General features: G+C 41.2%; 1 protein-coding gene across 4 annotated transcripts in view; it reads right to left on the bottom strand.

The window, feature by feature from the left end:
- Positions 1 to 4,239: 4,239 nt before the first annotated feature.
- The window catches only part of ENOX2 (ecto-NOX disulfide-thiol exchanger 2), a 236,421-nt gene continuing 224,184 nt past the window's right edge, over positions 4,240 to 16,476 (bottom strand). For all 4 annotated transcript variants that reach the window (XM_054695559.1, XM_037511936.2, XM_054695560.1 and 1 more), the window contains 4 exons: positions 15,012 to 15,119; positions 11,603 to 11,711; positions 8,770 to 8,855; positions 4,240 to 5,767 (listed from right to left, as the gene is read on the bottom strand). In XM_054695559.1, the coding sequence (XP_054551534.1) occupies positions 5,636 to 5,767; positions 8,770 to 8,855; positions 11,603 to 11,711; positions 15,012 to 15,119 (435 nt within the window). In that variant the 3' untranslated portion in view covers positions 4,240 to 5,635. The remainder of the gene's footprint in view (positions 5,768 to 8,769; positions 8,856 to 11,602; positions 11,712 to 15,011; positions 15,120 to 16,476) is intronic.

Raw genomic sequence — 16,476 nt, 5'->3', positions numbered from 1 at the left:
AAGCTATTGTAAATGCCCAAATGCCCAAAAATAGATGACTGGATCAAGAAGATGTGGTACATATATACCATGGAATATTACTCAGCGTTCAAAAAAGATAAACACATGCAATTTGCAGCAACATGGATGGCTCTGGAAGGGATCATGCTCAACGAAATAAGCCAGAAAGAAAAAGAAAAATACCGGATGGTCTCACTCATAGCAGGAATCTAGAAAACTTAAATAAGGGACCAGGAAAATGAATAACTATAAGAAAGTGAAAATCAAAATCAACAAAAAACTATGAATCAGAGACACTTTATGGGGGGTGGGGGGCGGGGAAGGGAGGGATTGGGGTCAAAATAAGGGTGTTGCAATTGTATGGGGAATATAAAAATAAAATTTATTTAAAAAAAAATTACAGCTCTGGTGCAGAACTTTCCTCTCAATTTCCAAACATATATCTGTCTACTTGACCTTTTCACTTGGAGTCGTAATAGGTACTTCAAACTTACCATGTCAGGAATAAACCTCAAATCGACCTTTTCCTTCAAATCTGCTCATCCCATAGTCTCCCCCACCTCAGGTAATGGCTCTCAATCCTTCTAGTTGCTCAGGCTAAAAACTTCGAAGTCATCCTTGAACCCTCTCTTTCTCTGCCCTCACAACCAATTCGTCAGTAAATCCTGCTGGCTCCATAGATGCATATACCACACTTCATCCATCACCAAAGTGCTAATATCATTCACCACCATCAAACTGATTGCCTCTACCAGTTCCTCACACCTCGCTTCCACTGTTGGTGGGAATGTAGACTGTGTGATGGCAACTGTTCTAAGTAATTTATAAATAGTTATACAGCCCCTATTGAAAACAGTCTGGAGGTTTCTCAAAGTATAAAAAAATAAATCTACCACATGACCCAGCAGATCTGCTCCTAGGTACCTACTCAAAGAATGCAACAATACTACTTTGAAGGTATATATTCACTTCTATGTTCACTGCAGCACTGTTCACAATAGACAAGTTATTTCACCCGGGTGACCAAGGACAGATGAATGGATTAAGAAGATGTGGTCTACATACAGCTATATATAAAAAAAAAAAGATGAAATCTTGCCACTTGTGATGACATAGACGAAACTGGAGTGAGATTATACTAAATGAGCCAGAAATGAAAGACAAATACTGGGTGACTTTGGTGCAGAGGATAGACATGCCTTGTTAATGAATTAACGCCCACTCAAACTCTAGACTCTTTGAGCTTCTCTTCAAACTCTCACATTCAGCTCTGCATCCACTATTGGCTGGCAGTGTGTCTTGGACATTATAAACACTTGAACAACATCTGAGTTGGAATTAAGATGTAAACATAATGTAGTATATACATATGTTGATTTATAAGACCATATACCTGAGGCCTATATAATGCTATAAACCAATATCACTTCAATAAATAATTTTTAAAAATATGAATTGAAGTGAGGCCCATCCATATGAAACATGCCAATTTACCGTGTGGGTACTAAACTTTTTTTTTTTTTAAGTAAAGGGAATAGGATGATGTCTTATATTTTGTTTCTATATTTTATAACTGTGTTAATAATTTTTGCCTTTTTATTATTCCAATCACACATTGGACAGATGTCTTCAGGGATATCTCTTCAACAACTCCCAGATCCCTTTCCTGTGCCAGAACTGATGGTTTGGAGACTAACATCTTTTGAATAGCATTCGGCTCATTTTCTCCTAAATGCAGTACTTTGTATTTGCTCACATTGAAGCTCATCTGTCACTTTTTCACCCAGAAATACAGGCTTGCGTGACCCTCCCACCATTTATGTAGTGACTTAGAATTTCACTATTTCAAAATGTGCAAAGCATTTATATCTATCGTTTATGAAACTTCATATTTAATATATACTTTTATTTAATAAACACATTCATAAGCTTGCTGTGTGATAGCCACGGCTGAAAGTAATTTATAAATAGTTATATAGTTAATAAAAATATTCTTGCTCCCACTTTGGGGGCGCTCACTTTATATTCTATCAGTCTCTTCTGTCAGGGGGTTTTTATCTAGAAATAAATTTTAGGGAGTGTGTGAATTTTGATGGAAAAACTACATTTAAATTTTGGTTAACCACATTTATATTTTGGTTAATGTTTAATAACTGAGATTTAACATTTTCTTCCATTTATAAATGTAGACAACAAAATACAGAGGTATTAGCAATACCTGTGACTTTCCCACCAGTATCACAGGCATCATCGTATCATACATGAGTGTATTTCAGAATTATAGTAGTTATTTGACCTGCCATTGTATTTAAAGTGTTGAAGGAGCACATGTTACTGTATTACAAATGTGTTTTGATAACTGTATTATTTCCATCTAGTTGATTTCTTTTGTAATCACAATTTTGTGTTTTATTTTATGCATTTTGAAATGTGGTTCTGATAATGGCTTCACGGGCTTTCCCAGGAGTTCATGGCACCAAAATCTGTCAACTCTTAATTTTACATTCTCTCAGCCATACTAGGCAGAGGTTGGGGCTGAGGTGGGAAGAGATCAGGAGAATTCAGGAGTCCTGTAGTCTCACACCAATTCCACTGTCCACTTAACGGTATGACCTAAACTACGGCTCCTCTTCCTTCTGAGATTTGTTTTCCTTAACTGCAATAAAATGATGAGGGAACCATCCGCCCCTGCTAGGTCACAGATGACATAATGTCTATTTTCAGAGTTGCTTTGAAAATACTATAAAGTACCACCCTAAGGTATTTAGTGATGACTGTTAATGAGTCAAGTCTTCTGATGCCAAAGACTATTAATTTTAGGGTAGTCTAATAGTCACACAGCGTGGGAGTGAATGAAATTTGGAATAATATTCTTTAATATATCCTGCATCCCACTTCCCACCCCAAATCTGATATCTCCACAAGGTTCTATTGCATTAAACACTCATGTGTGCAATAAATTCATTTTCCTTCCTTGTGCTGCCCCAATTACTTGCTTCAGTATGCCTTTGAGACCTTTACATGCAAATAGAAAATTTAGGCAAGTCGAAATCTTTAAAGCTTCCTGCCCAACTGAAAGACTGGTAAGATATATTTCCATGGTGAATGGAAAGGATTGTATAAGATGGTGTGTGTGCAATTTGATTATGTGATGATACAAACAGATTCTATTTTTGTGCTCTGGAGTAGTGTATTCGAATTCTCCAAAAAACCAGAACCAATGGGATGTATAATATATACATGCAAACATACATAGGTATCTAGAGACAGATTTATTTTAAGGACTTGACTCATGTGATTGTAGAGTGTGGCAAGTTTAAAATTGGCAAGGCTGGAGGCAGTCGGGAAAGTCTGGCAGGCATTAATGCTGCTGTCCTGGGACCAAAGGCAACCTGGAGGCACAATTTTTCTCTCCTTGGAGGGCTTTTATCTTTTCTCTTAATGCTTTCAACAGATTGGATGAGGTCCACCCACATTATGGAGGGTTATCTGCTTTATTCAAAGACCACCAGTTTAAATGTTTAGATATCAAAAATACCTGCATAGTAACATCTAGATTATCTAGATTGGTGTTTGACCAAGAACCCGAGCACTCTAGGCTCGCCAACTTCACACATAAAACTAATGATGACAACTGATCAATGCAAGCAGGCTGGGAGGTGCACGTCTGCACTAAGTTGGCAGGAGTAATAGAAAGAGGCCATTTATAGTGCAAGTACATGAGGTGAAGGAGAGCGAGTGGCCCGGGTGTGACAGTTGTTGCTTTAAAAATTCATTTTATTCCACTTATTTAAATAAGAAATAATTGACAAGTAGTAAATTTCCCTTGATTACACAGGTATGATTAAAGTAAGGCTTTCCTGGACCCCAGGACTGATGAACAAGGCCTTCTGCAGTGTGGATGGCACAGACCTTTAGCGAGGAAGCTAATGTGACAATAACCTGAGCTTCCTGCTGGTGTCACAGCGGGTGCTTGAGAGGGATGCGGCTTTCAGCATGAATGGACTGCCATGGAACCCTATTTCTAGTTGTCAAGGCTGAAGGTTTAGCATCTTCCTTCATTATCTTGGTAACCCAAAGGCAGCAAGAGAGATGATCTACTAAATCATTACTTAGAGAGCAAGAGAGGGTGAGTGAAACACACGCAAATGGAGGAGTAAAGATGTAACCCCAAAGTTACATAGACATGGAAACAACTGACAAGTTCACCGGAAAAAAAAATACAACAGAACACCAAAGTGAGGTATAAAAAAAGGAATATTTATCTTTTAAAAATACAATTTTGAACACGACTGACATCTCATTTACAAAGTATGTTCCTGAAATACCCTTTGTCGCTTTGCTTTCTTAGTTTGTTTCCTTAGTTTGAATCAAGACTCAAGGGAGGGTCTGCTTGAGCACCACCACCACCGCTAAAGACAAGATCATCTCTGCCTCTAGATTTTAGCCCCAAATCATCATCCCGCCGCTTTCTTTTCTGCCCAGCAGAGTTCCTGACTAGTCTGTGCACCCTTTGCCATGGCAACCAGCTGATGGGCACCACAGAGCTGGGGTGACCCCGGCCATCGACACCCAACATGGAGCTGACCTTTTTACAGGAAGCGCCACACTCTCTGGCCCATTATTTATTTGTTACCAGGAGTTTTCTATTAATACTCATATCAACTCTTTACAAACATTCAGCATGAAGTAAACATAGTATTTACAGCAGTACACAGTTTGCAATTCAACACACTGACAGCAGAAGGAAAGGGAGCAACAGACTTTGTCAGAAAGTCAGAGGGGAAAGCATATTAAAATAAATCCCTTCTGCTAATGTGTGCGTGTGTGCACGCACACTCACATTTGCTCACATATGTTTTAATTCATAGAAAACTAAACATGCCCTCCTTCAAAAGCAGACTATTTACAAAGTGATTCTGAGCAGCACGTTCACATGCCAGTCATACTGGACACTTGCATTTTGCGAATACAGCTAGGTTTATTTATTTTTAATTCTGAAATCTTTAATCTGATATATTAGCGAAAATAACTTCGAAACATTTGTCAACTTTTGGCTCACAGTAAATTTGCAAAAGCCACAAACCATGCTTTTGTCCTTTAAAAGGTGAACCCGGTCAAACACCTTTTAGAAGACACCGATGTGTTATTTTTTAACTGGCTTACTAGGGATTAGAAAGACATGTAAGTTACAGAGCGCCTAGTGCTCCCCTCATCCCTCTCACCAGCAGCAACATTAATGTGAAGCAACATTTTGAAACACAAAGCACATAAAATCATCAAAAGCTTTCCATGAACAGTGTTAAAAAAATACCAAAGACTATAACAGTAGTACAGACACCAAAAACACCCCAAATACGCTTCAGCCTCAGGCCCTTTTCAATACTACCAATGGAAAAAGACAACCAATTGACAGAGGGGGAGGAAGTTACAGCACTTGAGGTTTGAGTCTTTTTAGGGCCTATAGCTCGAGGTGCTGTTCTAGGATCCTTATTTTAACTCAAAAGATATTCCAGGAATGAATGGACAAATCGAAAACAATTTCCACTTGAAAACCATTGAAAATACAAATCACTTTCTAAGCTTGTCCAACCCACATTTATTTTCAGGATCCCAAGTTGTTAGGCAAAGTGCTTCAGGTCAGTTTTAAGCCCTCAAAGCCACAGAATTTCCATCTCTTCTCTAAACTGGCTCCAACGCCAGTCATTTCCTGCTTGAAGGTGTGCTGGAGTCGGCTCATGAGACATTCCACATCACTGGTGCAGATCTGTGGGACAGAGAAGACACGGCCAATTAAAACCAGCTCGCCCTAGCCTGATCGGGTTCTTCTTTCCCAGCTTTGGGGTGCCGAAGAGCACAGCTGTGTGTGTGCGTGCGTGCGCGTGTGCGTGTGTGCTGGGTGAGTGGCTCCCAGATGGCAGCGTTCCTCTGCTGTGACCACCAGATAGAATCCTTTCCTTTTAAATGTTTTATAACTGCTTCACACAATCGATTCACCTATTTTACACGTACAGTTCCACGAGCCTTGATACATTTATACAATTGTGCGACTGACACAGCTGAGTTTTACAGCATTCTCTCACCTCCCCAAAACTCCTTTGTGTCCCTTTGCGGTCGTCTTCACTCCAATCCCTGATTTAGATTTTTTCACAGTGGTTTTGCATTTTCTGGAGATTTCATATTATGTTTAATCATATGCTGTATATTCTTGTGGGACTAGTTTCTTTCACTGAGCATGCTGTTTTGAGATCGATTGCCACTGAGCGTTCTATTGGAAAGGTCTGGTGTCACTTGTGTGGAATGGCTTGGGGTTGTAGCCAGCTGAATGGTGGCTGATAAGGGCTGAGGTACAGGGTGCTGGCCCACTGAAGCTGCAAAGCTCCCATTTTGGGAGGGGAAGGAGGTAGAAACGGACATGCATTAATTCACAAAGGAAAAGTGACAGGAATGGGGGATGTTCTGTGTTCCTACTTCTGTGCATTGTCTCTCTCTCCCCACCACAGAGCCCCACACCACACCTACTTCCCCCTCATCAATACAGGAATAAACCTATGCACCCCTTTCAGGATTTCTCCAGGTGGCCATCTTTATGTTACCAGCAACCTTCCTAGCTAAACCTGGGCACCAGGGCATGGCAGAAGAGCACTAGGGGTTCCTTAAAGAAACTGAGTTGCTCTCTCACTGGATACTCCTGAAGTTGGAGAGAGGGACGCTTGGGACTCTTCCCCAATTCTTTTGACACCTTGCAGGCTCCGTTGGGGTGGCCCCGCCACCACTGTGGCAGAAAGCTGCTCAGGGGGAACTGGAGCCAGGCTGGGAGAGGTCAGGTCTTCCTCCCAGAGCACCTAGTAGACTGGATCCAGTTAAGAGAAAGAAGCGCATTGCAGAATATCATGTAGAATTGAAATCCCATTTCAAAAAACATAAATATCTAATGCTTAGAGATACATACAATGGCAGTACAGCATGGGTATAGAAAAGGGCCTGAAATAAGATATTGCAAACTATTAACAGTGCTTATTCTTGAGGGGTGGGATGGGGGCAGCTTTCCATTTACTATATTTTTACATTGCTTACATTTTTAAGACAGTCTATATGCATTATTTTTGCAATTTGAAAACAGAAGCAGATCATTTTACTGACGTATAGCTCATTTTCATACCACTTCCACTGACCACTTGGTCCGGGAGCTCACATTCCATCCTTCCCTTAGCTGCCAAATGGGCTATTTAATTGCAGAATAGCATCACTTCCCAGAGATAAATGAGGGGACTGCTAGCTAGAACTAAAATAAATGCCATGAGGAGGATTTATCACCACAGCTGGATTCCCAAATGGGCCAGTTACTTTGTTATGAGGACATGTGCTTAAATGGCTTAACATTGTGGATAGCCAATTGTCAGGCATCTGCATTTGAATGGCATTCTCAGAAGGCCCAGATCCTGTGAAATAGTGAGTATAATCCAGGAGCAAGTTCCACTGAGTGCTGCTTCTGAAAAAAATCTATCATGAGCTTATTTGCTCAGAGGGGTCCATAGAGTTCCCTCCTGCCTCTAAGAGGCATCCTTGCACCCTTGACTTTCTAGGGAACCAGCACTTGCCCTTGCTCCTGGTGCCCTGTGAGCTCCCCCACAGGATAGCATCCAGAGAAGGAAGCGGTTCAAGAGAGCCAATATTCAGCTGGCTACAGACTTATCGTTCCACGCTTTTTTGTCCTTGTCTTGGGTGTTTCATCATAGATAATGGCAGAGGTGATGGGGATGGTGCTGGTGGGGGAGAAAGGTGGAGTAAGGCCTTCAATTCTGAACATTAACATCTACTGATGGCTAAAGACCCAGGGCATAAGTTTGACTGGTGAGAAATAATCGTTAACTTGCAACTTATATGTAAATTAGGAGAAAGGAGGAAAACTCCTCTATGGTGTATCTTGGAAGTAGGGTGGCCAGTGCATTTAGTTTGGCCTAGGACTTCCCTGGTGTTAGCACTGAAGCCCCAAGTCCAGGCAAACAGGCACAGGAGGTCACCCTGTAACAGGCTGGTCCCCAGGAAAGGGGGAGGTTCCAGATTTCCTGCCCCACCCAAGGGAGGGTGGAGCTGAGCAGGGAGAGAAGAGGCTGCAGAGGAGACTGAGGAAGGAAGGAAGCAGGATGGAGCCAGGAGACCTGGAAGAGGCGCATGGAGCCAAGAGACACGTGAAGAAATTGCGCTTGCCTTTTGGTCGTGGACTGGGTGACACGGATGTGGGTGAGACCCGTGGGGAGGTGACAATGGCGGCTTTTATCTTGATGTTGATTTTGCTCTTTTCCTTCTGGGCTTGTCTGGTTGTTTCTGACCCTTTTCTGTGGGTCCCCACTGGAAGATGCTTTAGACCTGTGGCAGGCTTTGGGGCCTTGCTCTGGGCCAATCCCATTTGGATGGACTTTTACCCACGAGGGGACGGGTAACTTTGGGTGCTTCATTTAGAAACTAGACTCTTTGCTTTTCCTGTATTATTTCCTAGTTTTATTAAAGTTCCTTTCCATTAAAGTCTCATAAGTTTTGTGTTGATGAGGCGAATGGCAGAAACCATTTAATAGAATAGACAGGTTTGGGCTGCCCCTCTCCCTGTCCTGTAACAACTCTACTGAAGCTCTACTCTGAATCACAGTGAGAAAAGGAGAGCAAAATTTCCATAGAGCTGTAACTAATGACCTATTTACACTTGAGGGGAGGAAGGTCACCTGTTTACAAACAACCTTGCATGCCTATTACAGCTCCCCCACAACATACCTTATTATCTAGACGGTGTAAGTAGGAACAGATGTATTCAATGCTTGCTCCGAATGGGTGGACGTGAAGGAAAGTGGAGATAATCCCTATAGACACAATACCACGAAAGTCACACTTAGCATTACCCCTTGAGATGCCACATGACAATGTATATAGCAAGAACTAACTGGTGTACACCAGACAGCTAGTTTACACATTTAATCTTTACAACAACCCCCATTTCAGGTAGGTATTACCACCCCCATTTCATAGATGAGGACACTGAGGCACAGCGAGTTTAAGCAACTTGCCCAAGTTCCCATAGCTGGTAAGTGGCAGAGCTGGTATTTGAACCCAGAATGCTGCTCTTAACCACTGCCCATGCTGCTTCTCACTACAACCTGTCACTGCTTGGCATTTGAAGAGTCCCTTCCATCATTCACTGTGGTGAACGGCCATTTGAGCTCTACATTTGACAATGAGGTTAGTTTGTGCTGGGTGCTTGCAATTCCTTTGCATGGTCTTTAAACTGGGCTTCAGCCTCTTACGTGTTAATAATGTTGTGCCAGCAGAAGTACAAAGCTCAGTGGTACAAATCTTTCCCTGACTAATCTCGTGCGTCTCACAAGAGAATCTTTTGATGGTATTTGGGCTTTATTCTGGGAGTAGCTTTGTAAAGAAAAGCCAAACATTTCATTCATTCAAGTGATCATGAGCATTTTATTTGTGCTCAGAGCCTGAGACTCTTCAAGTCATTTCCATAGGGGTTACAGCCTCCAGGACTGGGCATCAATTCTGCTTAGCTCAGCACAAGTCTGGGGTGACTGGCGGCTTCCTTGATGGTTCTGGCCATTGGGTTAATTGTTTTAATTCCTCTTTCTCTGGCAATAGGTAGAAAATAAATTGTTCAAAAGTCTAATACTTCTTTCTTTAAATTGTTTGAATTTACCTCCTTTCTTAAGATCTTGGGTGTATCACATAGACCCAGAACTGAGTTTGCTGAAAACTGCCAGGAAATAAGAGCTAAATCTGATTTGGTTTATTAACTACAACTTCTTTATCCATTTAAGAGACTGGCAAGTGATAGCACAAGTTTAAATTGTAGATTGAAGTTGAAATCAGTTTTTTTTTTTTTTGTGAAAATCCTCCAAATATTAGATGACAAGGAGGTTGGCTGAAAAATCCATGTTGCAAATCTGTTCAAAATGTATGCTATTAGTTACAGTGCTACTTTATTCTTTTTTCCCCCAATAGTGATGTCACCAGATTTATTTCATAAAGTCTGAAAAATGACTACACGTAAGCTATAGGTTTAATGTTTTCACCTAAAGTTTGTTCTTTACTGAAGTAATGTTGGCTGACAACACTGTATGTGACTTGGAGGTACAGGCTGGCATCTTGCTACTTTGTTCTGAAATGACTAGGTGAATTGAATTTCAAAACACTGGCTGTTTAGAAACTTAAATTCCTGAGACAGTGGTCCATATTCAAAAGAATTCTGAATGCTACGGCCAAGAAAGTCTGCGAGAGAGGCCAAGAATAATGTCATAGGTTTCAAAACACTAAACAGGTTTTGTGGTTTCACATGCAAAGCACCAATAAAAAAAAACAAATATCCTTTCTGTGTGCCCCTAATTACCTTCTTTAAAAAATAAGAAACACTATAACCATCTCTTTTTCTAGAACTATCTGTTTACGAAGCTTCTTCCTACCCCAGCTCTTCTCTGACTGGTCTCCCTGTTGCCATGCCAATTTGTTAAAGAACCTGAAGTTGGAAAATGGAAATAAGTTGTCACTTTTCTTGAAGACTCAATGGCAGATCCCCTGTGCATCTTTATTAACATATCAAAGTATTAAATCTGAGTACAATACTTATTACTAAAGGAGGCAGAATATATCTTAAAAATATGCAAAAGCCAATCTCTGTGGAAGACTTTTGAGACTGGGGTAGAACTAATCTGTGGCTCAGCTTCCTGGAAGCAGCTGGGGTTATCTGCTGAGCCCTAAGATTGGCCTCTTCTAAAGAACTGCATATTGTAGCCCCTCAGTCTGTCACTGTTTTCCAAACGGAATGTGATGTCAACAAGCTTTTGTCAACACTGCTGTAGGAGCAAAATGGTTCCCATTCATTAAGGGCTTACTATGGGTTGGCCATTGTGCCAAGTGATTTAGATGCATCTCATATTTAATACCCTCAGTGGCCACTAGAGGCAGGTCAGATGATCGTGCCTATTCTGCAGATGGAGAAACTGAAGTTCAAGATGGAAATGGTGGGGCAAATACCATTCATTCCTTAACCATTTATGCTACCTTGTCTCCCTAAATCAGTTTTTATATAATGACAGCAATTCTAGCATTGACCTCATTCAGAGTCCAACACCCCAAAGGCAGCTTCCTGAGTCATTTGCCAGTAACCTGGGAAAAAATCAATGAGGCACACACTTCTTCTGGAAGCTGATCTGGAAAAACTCTCTGCCCAATGTGCTTTGCGCTGCCCCTTGAATGGGAGTGAGCGGGCTCAGCTATCCTTACATAGAGATTTAAAATATCCAATGAGTTTTTCCAGGAGACCCCTGTTAGCATACAGTACAACATCGATAAGCTTGATGTGCAGGGGCCACAGGACCTGGAAGAGGGCTAGGAGCTGCTATTACCTTTCCTCTTTTTCTTCTTTTTTCTTTTGCTGTTACTATTTTTATTGAAATCTGTACTGCTTCTGACTCAGTTGTCTTCAGGACTCTCTCCTTGCATTGTCATGCTTCATAAATGCCTGGTTGTGCTTATGGATTGCAGGTAAGCCCTCCCCGGCCTCCACGGCATACTACACAGTGTATGCGGGTGTTAGCTTCCTTACCCACTAGCAGGGCTTCACGCTCAGATTTGATTGGACTGCTGTTCAGGGTCTTCTCGAGAGGGTAGTCGCTCTCCTGGCTTGAGGCACACAGTCTAGAAGCACAGCTTTCCTGGGGGAATAATATGCTTCCTGGGTCAGTTCACCTTATTTGGTAACAGATTTCCTTTCAGTTACAGTAGGGAAAACAGCATTCATTAAAATAAATCCTACACAGATTATCAAAGCTTCTCTATGGTTTCAAAATACAGAACAATTTAGATATTCATCTTTGCCAGTTTTTTTTTTTTTCTGATTTCATCATTTTTGACTCTACAAATTTCTGAGGAACCAGACACAACATTTCTTGTCTACTAGATACCATACATTGTTAGGTATGTTTTAGCTCCTTTCTACAGTATGAGGAAAGTGAGGCTCAGATAAATCAGGGAAATTGTCTGAGGAAAGCCCCACATTGCTAGAAGTGCAGAGTCATATTTCAGTGCAGGCTTCCAATAAAAGGACTCTTGGTAATTTTAGGTGCACACTTTGCTAAAGGTACTTTCTGCCTCTGAGTGGAGAATGGACAGCATAGCTAATCCACTCGCAGGCAACCAACTCTGGGTCCTTCAACTAAGCATTAGAGCTTCTTATTTATTGACTATCAGCTCTCCTCTCTCTGATAAGGACATTATCAGTTAGGATAGTTCTTACTTTACCAGCAAAAAATGACCATGACCAAAAATATCATTAGTCAGTGGCCTTTACGGATGAAAGTTTTCCCCTGTCTGAGCAGAGCAGGTATGTTTCCTAGGAGATGCTCGAATGAAATCTATGACTAGCAATCAAACCGAAAAAGACCTCCAGACCTTTCAAAGATCTTTCTTTTGCTCTAAGAGGACATTTTTCCCCCCTGTATTATAAATGTGAAGGAAGAGCCTTCAGAAGGAATAAGAGAAATTACTACTTCAGTTTCATTGCTGTTGTCAAAGAAAAGGCAGGGGAAACGCTTCTGGGTGGGGTGGGGGCAGATCATGGCCGACTAGGATGGTTTGTCACCTCCCTTCCCAAGCCCTCAGCGGGGAGGGATTTCCTTGTGTTTCCTTTAAGATGTCTTCAAAGCTTCCAGGACGCTGCCCTTGAATGAAATGAATGGTCTACGCTGCAAGTTATGTTGTTTTGTGGATTTACAGGCTTCCCGGCTGCAGTCAGAAGGGAAACGTTTCTCGATGACCTACTCAATCTCTGGCCTTTAGAATCCAATCCAGGCAGTAACCATCATGCCAAGTTTGATTTAAGCTGCTGGTTCACGTCTAAGCCATGGGCTGTACATCTGCTTCTCACCCCCTTAAAACATTAAATGATCCAGTAAGCCATTTCTTAAGTGTGAGAGTGTGGCAGATTGGGGTTGATTTAAGATGTGAAGACATACCGAGAAGTTTTAGTCATCGTGAATAGAAATGTAGCCTTACTGAAACCTGACTTCCATTGTATTATAGCTGGCATTAAAAAAATTAGAAGGTATAGTGAAAGAATGCTTATCACCTTGAATTTTACTAGCAGATTCAAAAAGCTGGTTCTTTCTGCAGTAGGACAGACATAAGTCATATTGTTATACTGTGAAACATGGACAATAACTCATATTGTGGTTTATTGTCAAGAAACCCAAACAAAAACAATAAGAGCCCTTCTCACAAAAATGTATTGTTTCCTTTCAACCTGAAATTATTTTTGCTGTCTAATGGCGATGGTACTTTGCTTCCTAACCTAATTGTGTCAGGTTGAAATATTTGGTCACAAATCAGAATCTCAGGGAAGATCAGTTTATAATGAACTGTCATACCTTTCTCTGAAAGAAGCTCTGCCTAAAATAACAGGAAAAAACATTCTGAGCCACATTTTCCTGATTGTCTGTTGGATTTCTCTCCTTGTCCTTGTTAGCTGCCACTTCATGGGATATTCAGTTTTGGAATGGGAGACACTTAGACTTAGGTAAAATATGGCACATTTCTTCTATGCTATTTGACCTCTTGCTTTTTTTTACAGGAGACACTTCACAAGGCAGAAAGCTTCTTATGCTAAAAATACCCTCAGTCAGGCCTCCCTGATGGCGCAGGCGGTTGAGCGCAGCGCTGTGAAGCTGTCCGCAGCCTCTGAGTGCCGGTTCGATCCCCGCCAGCGGCGGAGGAACCCACATGGCGCGGCAGACCTCTCCTGCCTCGCCTGTGGCTCCCCTCAGCAGTGTATTTCAGTCACTCTGCCTGTTCTGTTCCCCACTCTGTCTCTGGTGTATCCTCACACACTCCTGCATATCTGGCCTGTACCCTGGTTCTTGTATAAATAAATAAATCTTAAAAAAAATACCTTCAGTCAATTTGTGAGGTCAATTTTAAAGAGTGATTCTAAGCCTAATGTCATCAGCACAACCCCTTGTCTCTCTAGTCTCTGACTCCACACTCCATTTTATATAAGTGGCGCAACAGAGCTATGCAGCAGCTCTGGGACATTTTAAAAGCTTTGATAGTGTGAGGAAAGTCCTGCTAAATAGAGCAGCTTTGGCACTTTTCAATTAAATGCTTGATAAATGAATTTCTCTGGGATTGCGCTCGTTTCTTTAATAGCACCCACAAAACTGGAAAGTGAGTTGGTTTTATGAAGTGGAAGAATTAAAAGCATATTGCAAATGGCCTCCAGAAGAAAACACTTTCAATCATTTGTTTCCACTACACAAGGTTGCCAGTTCTTAATGGCACTCTGGGGGAAGTCACTGTGCTGCCAGACACATCCGGGGGCCGCAGGCAACTGCATCTTCCTCAGCTGAGCATGAAAGATAAAGAGCATGAGCTCTTGTGGAACTCGTAGCACTGCTCTTGGTCTGAGCTTCTAACCTTCTCTTCCTTCTAAGGCATTAAGATCAGGCAGTGGGGCCTCCCTGGTGGCGCAGGCATTAAAGACACAGTGTTATCAAGCTATTGCCAGCCACTGCAGCACGAGTTCGATCCCCAGCCCGCCAGGGAGCAACCCACATGGTGCAGCAGACCTCTCCTGTCTCGCCCACTGCTCCCCTCAGCAGTGTATTTCAGTAGATCCACCTGTTCTGCTCCCCACTCTGTCTCTGGTGAACCCGCTCACTCCTAGCACCTCTGGGTGCTGGGAACTGGGCCTACACCCCAGTTCTTCAATGCAAACATAAATAAATCTTTTTTTTTTAAAAAAAAGAAAAAAGAAAAGAAAAGTACTCTGGAACTCCAGAAATGTCAAGAACCTAAAAGCAGAGTCCTAGGTCCAAGAATTACCCTGGAGAGGGGCTTTTAATCCACAATTCGCCAAACATTCCATATTGATTCCTATCGCAGTAACTTCCAGGACATTTTCATTGTTCACTGAAAAGCGGGGAAAGGGGTGAGGGGCAAAGCTCACGTAGGACTCATACCTTTTCTTTGAGATTTTCCAACATTTTTTCCACCTGTAACTTGTCATCTTTGATTTTTTCAAGTTCAACTTCTTTCCTTTTGTATTCCTCTTGGACTTTGAGCAGATGCTACAAGAAAAGCCAAAGACAATCAAGTCTTTTATCATCATCATCATCATCATCATCATCATCATCACTATTATTTTTTAAAACATCCTTGTTTATTTTTTTCACAATATAGGATTGCTCCTCTCAGGTGCAGTCACCATAGTTTTCCCAACACCAAAATGCCCACAGTCTTCCACCACACTCCACCATGACAATCAAGCCTCAAGGAGTCCACTTCACTTAAAAATCCCGGATGAAGTTAGATATTAGATGGGCTAGCCTCACTTTCCCCCAGCACACACAATCATTTCTTTTTGCAGAGGTACTCCAGGGAAAAATCAAGATAATTTCCACTTGAAGTTATTTTATCTTGGATCTAATGAACTTCCTTTGGATTTCTTCATATTTTGGAAAGAGCCTGAGAAACGGATTCATCTAATTACTTTGGTTTCCTATTCCAGTGAGAAACAAGGGATGGATGCAGCTAAAACTGAATGGACAATATCTCGATTGCTGCCTAGAAGTGACTTTAATATTGTAAAACTTTCTTGCAAATAGCAATTTTCCAAGAGAAGTTCAATTTCTGTGAGGAAACTAGTAAAGAATCTAAATTTCACAAATTTTAGTTTTCATATCAGTAGGCAAGGTACTTCATTCCTCATTGTCAATAATGACAACAAATGGTATATATGTAGCTCCGAACATGTGTCAAGCATTGTGCCAAGGGTTTCCCATACATTATTTCATTTAAGCCTCAAATAACCTTGTGGATACATGATCCTAAGGCTTAAAGAAGTGTTAGCCTAAAGCCTTTAAGATAGTAAGAGGTAGAGCTGAGGTTGAAACTCAAGTTGAGTCAATTCCAGAGTTCATGATCTTAACTAACATATTTGACTATACATATTTTTTAGGATAAGATGGAAGAAACTTTATTGTTTACAGGGCTATTTTCCAATAAAAAGTGATCAAGATGAGTGATATTAATTTTTCAGAATGTATAGGTGTGACTGTCTCGCTGTGGTCTCCTGGAATGATAAAATGAAAAATTGCTTATATAGTCTGAATTGTATTTAAGTAATAGAACCACTTGTATATAGAATGGCTTCAAATTCAAACTAAGAGGGGAAAACAACAATAAAATGCTTCCAAAATTTTGCTTTTCAGAGGCTTGCAAAAGACCATCACAAAACAGCTAACAGACACAGCACCATGTACCTTGTCAAAATTCTTGGAAATCTAACAGAGAAGATGCTTTTTTTTTTTTTTTTTTGGAGGAAACATCTCTGAAGTAATTTACATGTTCTAATTAAACTCCACGGTGACAGTAAAGGGAAGGTAAGCATTACTTCACACATTTTGCTAACAGGAAAGGTGACAT

The sequence above is a fragment of the Talpa occidentalis genome, unplaced genomic scaffold (genome assembly GCF_014898055.3).
Source record: "Talpa occidentalis isolate TD23 unplaced genomic scaffold, MPIMG_talOcc4v2.1 talOcc4.15, whole genome shotgun sequence".
Classification (NCBI taxonomy): domain Eukaryota; kingdom Metazoa; phylum Chordata; class Mammalia; order Eulipotyphla; family Talpidae; genus Talpa; species Talpa occidentalis.
Note: the sequence above shows the minus strand (reverse complement) of the source record. Positions and strands in the feature narration are given on the sequence as shown.